The 8,947-nt window shown below is 48.2% G+C and overlaps 1 protein-coding gene across 2 annotated transcripts; it reads right to left on the reverse strand.

Moving 5' to 3' along the window:
* Positions 1-2,112: 2,112 nt before the first annotated feature.
* CBLN2 (cerebellin 2 precursor) lies at positions 2,113-8,236 on the reverse strand. Of its 2 annotated transcripts, XM_075747104.1 has the most exons (4): positions 8,175-8,236; positions 6,665-7,232; positions 4,375-4,494; positions 2,113-4,104 (listed from the first exon to the last, which is right to left on the reverse strand). In XM_075747104.1, the coding sequence occupies exons 2-4, from the start codon at positions 7,025-7,027 to the stop codon at positions 3,907-3,909; spliced, it is 681 nt and encodes a 226-aa protein (XP_075603219.1). In that variant the 5' UTR covers positions 7,028-7,232; positions 8,175-8,236; the 3' UTR covers positions 2,113-3,906. The 2 variants fall into 2 exon arrangements, with proteins under 2 accessions (XP_075603219.1, XP_075603220.1); XM_075747105.1 differs by lacking the exon at positions 4,375-4,494.
* Between the last annotated feature and the right edge of the window lie 711 nt (positions 8,237-8,947).

Raw genomic sequence — 8,947 nt, forward strand, 5'->3', positions numbered from 1 at the left:
CTTTAGCTGACAATGCATTACCCATGAAAATTATGAAGTATATTAATGACACTGATTTTTGAGTGCTTGTTTACACTAGGAAGTTATCCTAGATTGAAGCAGACTATTAATTATAACAGCTATTTTTTAAACAACACTACCTGTGACCCTACCTATTGTGGAACTGAATGTCACATTATAAGGACATGAAACCACTTTCAGCTATTTCTGAATAACTCCATCAGTAAACAAGCCCTTTTAGCCTATCTTCTACTTTGACAGATTGTCCAAGCTACAAATTTGGTCAATAAAAACAAAATGTTCTTTTTAAAAGTTAAAAAAAATCACAGCCAGCAAACACAATGTAACTTCTAAATAACTCCCTAGTTAGGTCTCTCTCTCTCTCTCTCCTCCTCCCACCCAAAATAAACAGATCAAGCTTGCAAGATGCTGACCAGTAATGAGAGATACTGCGTATCCATCACACCCACTGCCTCAGGAGGAGGTAAGAGCACACACAGGTTTTTGCAAGACCATGTTCAAACTATGGATATAAAACTCAGAAACCTGAGGAAGTCAACAAAGTACGTGATGAGTATTTATCATCCCTAATACAGGTCCTGGTTTCTACTCTGCCAAAAGTACACAGAATAAACACTAAAACACTGGTTCCCAAAAACACCCGGGTGAAGTTTGTTCCCTGGAAGGGAAGCAGTCAAACAGACAATGTCCTCATAGGAATATCTTATGATTGTGTTACACAGCAGCTTATGAGAAAATTTGAAAGTTGTCGGAAGGAATATTGTGTTATTACTCCCACAGGAACCAGAGCCGTTATTGTGCCATTGACCTGGTTCACTACCATATGTGTTTTACACTTATTAACTCTCATGGTGCTCCTCAACATTAAATTTAGACCACCTCCGAATGTTACCTAATCAATTTATTTATGTATGTAAGTTACTTTAGATAAGCCTAGTCTTAATGTGCTGGGAGGCTCATTATGTGATCTCACATAATATTTCTTGTTGCATTCTACAGTGCTGCTGTTGTACATTTTCCCCCTCTAACATAAAATAGATCATGATATCCACACTTTATATGTATATCAAAATGTCTACTGTTTCCAGTGACAAGTAGATTACACCTTCTCAAACTCAGAAAAAAATTAAGTAAAAGGAGAAAGGGAATAAATATTGCAAAGAACGCTTAAAAAAAAAAAAAAAAAGCATGCACCATTATTTTAATTAGTGTACAATAAGAATTTACTGCCCGTTTTCCATTTAATTTAACTGTTTATATAAAAGTCCTAACTCTATAACTTAGCATGAAGGACAGACACATGAATAGAAGAGGGACAGAGGCAGTATATTAGAGACGTTCTTTAAATTCAGAAGATTGGTTATCATATAGACATATTTAGCTTTATAAAATAAGCATGGTCAGAATTACTGAACTTGAATACATGAAGTGGGCTATTCAGATTCTGCAGATCCAGTAGCTTAAGAAAATTCCAAGAGTACGTCCAAGGAAAACCTTGTCATTGGCCTAATTTTGCTTAGGAGAGAGCCAGAACTAAGATGTCATTGCCTTATTCAAGCCAGATGAACTGAGATAAACGGGACAACTGAAAGTGATTATGGTAGGCAGAATTTCAAAATAAGACTGAGGAAACACAATAGAAACTGAAAATTTGTGACCTTGAACCCACCTCGGTGTGTATTTTCTTGAGAGACGTTATCAAGTTTTAAATGCAAAAACTTAGATTTAAAAGTAATTTTACAATATCTACCATTAAGACAACTGTTTTCATAACTATTTTTGTATTTTAATAGAAAAAAGGTTGTTACTGACTCATGTTTTATTTCATGTATTTAAACATAGCCCTGTGATATTTTGCAACTAGAAACACTGCAGTCATGCCAATGCACAAGGAGGAACTAGAAAATGCGACCCATTAAAAACAGACCTAAACCCCATTCATTCAGTAGCCAGCAGACTGAAACACCAAAGCAAACAAACAGCATCAATGGTGAAAATACACAAAAATATGAAATATTAGATTGCCCTATGTTTTCATAATCTGAGGTATCATAAGCAACACAGATAAGGATTTTTTTAAGAATATATGACTTTAATTGACTTTGTCCCTTTAATGATAAATTTACAATGAAAATGACATGTCCACCATAATTTTGAAATACAACATAGCTACCACCAATTTGCTGCAAATGCCTTTGCATTATATTTGTTGTGGCAGAGGAGTAAACTTGACAAAAATAAATTCTTATACACATCCACCCTTGTGGGATTAACAGCAAGATGAAGTATTTCAAATTAAATAAATTAGGATAAAGAATATAAAATAATATAAACATTCCTCCTGTATCTCCTCAAGCAAGATTTTCCTCAGCACACTGTCTAATACATCAACCTTTATTTAAAAAAAAAAAAAAAAGAAAAAAAAAAAAAAAGAAGAAACAAGATCAGTTTATTGAGAATAAGGCAAAAGAATGCAATTGACATTGGCCTGGTATTTTACCTCTTGTCGATTGGGGTAATAACTTTTCCTAAACTCCAGTATCGATGTCAGTCCACCCCCAGAACTCCGAGACCATTTGTATTGGGAAGAGTACACACAGCTAATAATGCACAGCACCCATGCAACTTCTGGTGTATTTGCTGATGTTCTGAGGCCCCTATCCCAAAGGCTGTCAAAGAAGCTAGTGGCAACTCCTCCGATACTTGCCACGGACAGGTCAAGTGGAGATGGTTTTATTTAATTTGGAAGAGGACGAGTTTGTTCTGCCATCTCTTCATGCTCCCACAATGTGTACTCAAGCATTAGTGGACAAATACATCAAATAAATATCAGATAAAAGCACCCAAAATACGCTCAGTAATACAAAGAAAGGATATATTTTAGGGTATGGTCAGAGAAGATATTCAAAGCCTCCATTGTTGCTTCTAGAAATGTCAGGACAATTCAGAAATGTCAGTTCCTTTACCGGTTTCCAGATTGTAATTGAAGGATCATGTAGCTCTCTCGCTCTTTCTCTCTCTTTCTCTCTCTCTAAATAGGTCTATAAAGATCAGCTGGAAAGTGCAGACAGAATTGTTCACTGGTTAGCTTTACTTAGAGCTACAGGGTATATATGTGCTTTGTTTTGTCTTACTGATCAATCTAGCTTACATTTTTAGCGCACACAAACAAAAATCAGGAAAAAGAAAAAGTCGATGAAAAACACGAACAACACAAAACAAATAAGGTTCCAATCGTGCAAATTTTGCTTCACTGGATAAAGCACTTCTTGACACAGTAATGTCCAGAATCCCCCTCCCCCAGAAAAATACAGGACTGAGACTGAAGCCATTCTTTTTTTTTTCTTTTTTCTTTTTTTTTTTTCCTTTTTTTTTTTTCTTTTTTTCCTTAAGGCTATACAACACAAAGAAATAAAGCATGGAAAGAACACCTCATTGGGCTGAACACTTCATTCTTCTGGCTCTGGAGCAAGCCTTTGACAAAGCGATTGTGTGGTCCGAGTTATTTGTCTCATTGGGACAATAACAAGAGAAAGAAAAAGAGGAAAAAATTAAAGAGAGGAAAAAAATAAAGAAGAATAAGAAAGTCAATGATCCCAACAATAAAATCCGAAATTGACTTTACAATCACAGGTACAAATTGCTCAGGTCGATAATTTCATTTCTCCTAAAGATCACTGTCGTCTAAAACTAATTAGAGGCGCAGGTTCCCAAGGAATTGTCAATATTCAAAGCAAATGTTGGAGTTTAGAAGGTTATCATTCTTCTACCGTGACAGTCTGACGGGGTGACTGGAAATATTGTCATGTGCTGCCAAGTTCAGGGCGTCGTTAACGATGGAATCCTTGCTCCGGCTCATGGATCTGTCTCCTATTTGGCCTTCTTTTATAGTGGAAAGACTAAGAAGCCAGAAAAGGTTGAATATTTCCACCCTCCCATGAGGTTACCCCTTTCCAGTTTGAGATGCACTTTGTCTTCTCTTTCCATGTGGAGCAAGACCCCATTGCTGGCTGCTTCTCTGGTGACATCCTGATCCCCTGCAAAAGCTGAAATCACTGGGTAGCCGTTTTGCATTAAACTTACCTAAAAAGTGCAAAGAGAGAGAATCTGAGTTTTCTCAATACTCTCAATGGCTTTTTGGCCCTGTGCAAATCATTAAACTTTTGTGCAGGTTAGAAAGAGGGTTGAATTAAACTAAGGCAATGGGTGATTTCTGCCATGCATACAGGTTCCTTTAACCAAAATAACCTACAGTCTTGCTCTTTACTTGCTAGTTTTGTAAATGCACCTTAGTGTCTAGAAATGAGCATTTAAAAAAAGGAAAAACAGTATTTTCTTTAGATCACAACCCACCTGGATGGTTTGTCTGTTATAGACCTTGACCACGTGGAAACTGAAACTATATATCCCTTTTCTTGGTGCTACAAATATACTGGAAGCAAGATCAAAATGGTTGCCAATATTAACTAATACCTGGAAAGTAAACAAACAAAAGAAAACAAAAAAAAAGGAGAGAAAGAGAGAAATCAGACCCCACCTTAGAAAAGCGCCAGTGAAAATCTCACATGAGCTCTATGATGGATATAAAGCCTAGTCGAAATAGCATTTGCAGCACAATTAAAAGTGCACTGCAGGGGAAAGAGGCCAAGTTACAGAGGCATTTAAAAAGCATCACAGTTCGTAAAACGATTTAGTTACGCAAAAATAATCTCCAAAGCCTGTTAGATGAAGTGCAAATGTCCACACTGAACTGTCAATAAAGCAAAGGTGGCTGAAACGGGGGTGGGGTGGAGGTGGAGGGAAGGAAAGGAGGGAGGGGAAAGAAGCGAGGAAAAACAACAACCTGAAACTCATCAACTCATAATGCAAATGTGTGGGGTTTAGCTAGCACTACTGAAATCAGACCTGCCCTCGAGTTTCATAGGGTATAGAACTAAAATCGTACTGCAGAATGGGGCGAAGGAGGAGGGAGGATGCTCAGCAACAGCAACATCTGCCACCTCATGCCTCCCTGTCCCTCTGGCGGGCTACGTCGGCTGGCCCGCACCGTGGAGGGGGAGCCTGCTCCCTCCTCCTCCCCGACAGCAATCTTAATTTAGCATATATTTCAATGTCTTTTGAAACAATGAAAAAGAAAAAAAAAAAAAAAAGAAATAGTTGAGCGTTCCGGCAGATGTGCGAAGCCCCACTGGGAAGCGGCGGCCGCATCCTGCCCCCGCAGAGGCTGGCGGTGCGGAGCCCGCCGATTTGACGGGGAACCGGCCTCGGCTCATCCTCTCGCTCCCTTTCCAGGCTCCAGCGACGGGCAGCCTAATATGGCTCAAGAGGCACACGGGTAACGAGTGGAGAAAAACCCGCGGGCCCGCGGCCACCCCGTGCGGCGAGCGGCTGAGCCCGAGCCGGCTGCTCCGCCGTGCCCGCCCCCGGGGCGCCCCGGCCACGCTCAGCTTTCGGGTTAACACCTCTGTCCTAATGAGGAAAAATACAAAGCAGGAGGAAAGAAAAACAAAAACCAACACCCCTTAATTTCCGACTCTTTCCTCCCAAATAGCCAAACCCTATTGTTCCAAGAAAGGAAAAAAAATCCAAGAATCCTTTATTGTGGAAGCATCAAGGGAGGAATGCCTTCAAACTCCTGAGAACTGAGCATTGCGGGGTAAAGGGTCTAAAGTACACTATATATGAAACAAGCTCTTTTTTTTTTTCCCTCTACTGATCTGACTTTATGAGATCTTGTACGCGAGGAATAGCTGTGCAAACTCATTAGGAGGGAAAGGTAAGACAGATGAACGACAGGCGAACAGAAGATGAAAAAAACCCAACAAACCAACAGAGAAAAAAGAGTTTGCGTGTGCTAATTTTGGCTGACTCTGCAATACTACATCAGGAGTCAGAGGCGGTAGAAAAAAAAGTAAATTTCATCGCAAAAATCAAGGGGAAGGATGGGGCATGGGCTCTGGGAGGCAAGCAGTGCGACGGGCAAGGGGCAGGATGACCAGGTCGGGCTGTCCGCTGCTCTGCCCGACGTATGCCGTGCTGCATAGCACCGCTCCGTTATAACCCACTGAGGACATCGTTCGCCTCGTTTGATAAGGCGGGAAACACCTTCTTCTTCCTCAACCCTCCCTCCCCCCGAGAGATGCTGTAACGTTGCCAAATACGCTCGGAACAGGCATATCCGGCGACTCCCCAGCTGTAAATCTCTGTCCTCCTCTTGCCCTGAAAAATCAGCATTTCCGACGGAGCATCCGAGGAGGATGAGGGGTCGTCTCTGACTGCCCGGGTCAATCCTCGGCTGCAAGGCGCCCCGCAAGCGTCCGAGGCACAAACTCACACGTTAAAGCCCTCTCCGTACTAGCGATGGGACCGGACAAGTCAGCGCCCCCCCCGCGCTTACCACCCCACCACCACCCCAGCAAAGCCCCGCAGCCACCTAAAAGAACTTCCCAAACTCTTTCTGGGGAGTTGAACTGTGAAACTGCTTTTGAGCGGGTGAGTGAGAAATAAAAGATGGAAGGGGAGCAAGAACGAAAATAAGAGTGCAGTCACGGGGGACTAGGGGCGGGGATGCCCGCGCCGGGAGGCGAGGGGCCGTGCGTCGCGGGGGTGGGGGGCAGCGAAGGCAAAGCAGACGGCGGCTGACCTGGTCGAAGTAGATGGTCATGGTGCGGTTGCTCATCTCGGAGGGCTCGTGGTTGGTGCTGCGGGTGGCCGAGAAGGCCACCTTGGCGCTGCCCGAGCGCACCGAGATCCCCAGGGAGGAGGTGATGGCGCCGTCGGCCGAGGGGCTGGAGTCGCATACCACCAGGCACTTCCCCTCCAGGACGATGGGCTCCGTGTCGTTCTGCGCCCGCACCGGGCACCCGGCGGGCAGCAGCAGCAGCAGCAGCGGCAGCGCCGCCGCCAGGCAGCAGCAGCAGCCGCCCGCCGGCTCCGGCAGCGCCCCCCGCCGCCGGCGCCCCATGCCCAGCGCCGGACCGCCGCCGCTCCGGCTCGCCGCCGCCATGCGGGCGGCCGCGGGGAGGCGGAGGGGGCTGCGCGCCTGCTGCCGCCGCGGCGCCCTGCGGCCAGCGCTCTGCGGGACGGCGGCTGGGCAGCGGCGGCTGGGGCCGCGCCTTCCTCCCCTTCTCCTCCTCCGCCTCCTCCTCCTCCTCCTCCTCCTCCGCGCGGGGCGAAGTAGCCTCCTCAGAGGGTGGGCGGCGCGCAGCAGCCTGGCAAGGGCAAAGGCGGCGGTGAAGCAGAGCAGGCGGGCAGGCAGGAGCCGGGTACCGCGCCGACCGGCAGCACACCGCGGGCGCGGGCGCCCCCCTCCCCGCCCCGGGCGCCCCAGCCGGCACTACAGGTCTGCCCGGCGTCTCCTCGCGTCTTCTTTTTCTCCCGTCCCCGGCAGCGGGGGGTTCCGGAGTCCCAGCGGTACTTTGAGGCGGGAGGGGGGCAGCGCGGCAGATTTCGTCCCTGAGCCCGCTGTGGAGGACCCTGCGGACGCCACGGTCAATCCCTTTCCACCCCTACAACCGACGGGGGGGTCCAAAACCCGGCTAGTTCCCACGGCCCCACTTTTTACTACATCTGCGAGCCGGGTTTATGTCGGTCTTCTAATGCCCTAGCCACTACGGAAGGAGATTTTATTATGACTGGGTTTTATGCTCGCTCTCCCCCTCGCTGGAGCTGCCCCTCCATCCATAGGGTTCGCGGACGACCGGGGCGCCCCCGAGCACGCGCCCCCGCCGCGGCACTGCCCCAGCCGGGCTCCGGGAGCCTCCGCCGCCCTCCTCCCCGCCCGGAGGGCTGCTGCGCTCGGGCACCGCCTTGTACCTCCCAACCCTTTGTCCCCCAGGGCAGGCTACCCTAGCTGGCGCCGATCCCGGCGGCTCCCTAAACTCTCGGGAAGGAAGCGGCCGGCTCAGACATTCCCCGGCTCTCACCCCGTCATGCACACATATCGGAGGAGGCAAAACCTCACCCGGCGTCTCCCTGGGAAGTTGCATCTCAGTTTTCCCCGCTCACCAGAACACCCTGAGATCTCACTTCAGGGAGATCCCCCCCTCTGGACTTCCCCCGAGACATCTCTCCCGCTGCCCTAATCCCGCATCTTGTTATTGCTCGAATTTTGCAAAAGGAACAGCCGGCGGAGAGGGGAACGGCTTTTTTACCTGGGAGGTCCATGATGGGAGAGGAAGGCTGGCTAGGTAGCTCGTCCGTGAACTTGTATTGCTTAGAGAAAATGAGCCGAGATTGCGCTGGCAGAAAGAAAAGGAAACAGGAGTCGCCTCTTTCTCTCCCGCCCATTGCCAATAATCTCCCCCCCACACCCCCCCCCGCAGCCGCTACCACCACCACCCCACTTCCTCCCTCCTCCCCTCTTCACGCACGCACACACACACACACACACACTCGCACCCGGCAGGGATTCAGACGCCGGGAGCGAAGCTGAGCGTGGCTCCGGCACCCCCCGCGCCCCCGCAGCCCAGCCCCAGCCCGGCCAGGCACCCCGCTCCCTGGACCCGCACCCCCGCCCTGCACCCCGGCACACGGCGGGCAGCCGCGACGGGGCGCGGGGCTCCCACTGGGACAGCCTCTCCTGGGCAGGTTGTCACTGGTGGCAGGGAAAAGCCGTACCCCCTGGGTCTCCCGTAATTGCCACTTAAACCCGCCGGGCTGAGTCGCCCCTGTACAAACACGCCACGACACGTTAGCGCTTACGGGCCCCTACTGCAGCCGAACCGAGCAGCTTCACTAACGGGAACATATTTGGAATTCTTAGACTTTAATAATGATGATGATAAAAAAAAAAATTCCTTAAAAAGGAGACGTTGTTTGGAGCACTTCAGGCAGTAAGGCTGCTCACCGCATCCCGAAAGGGCCGCGTTCCAGTGCCCGCACTCCCGCACCCCGGCACCCCGGCACCCAGCACTGGGCGGTGCGT

The sequence above is a fragment of the Balearica regulorum genome, chromosome 2 (assembly GCF_011004875.1).
Source record: "Balearica regulorum gibbericeps isolate bBalReg1 chromosome 2, bBalReg1.pri, whole genome shotgun sequence".
Lineage (NCBI taxonomy): Eukaryota > Metazoa > Chordata > Aves > Gruiformes > Gruidae > Balearica > Balearica regulorum.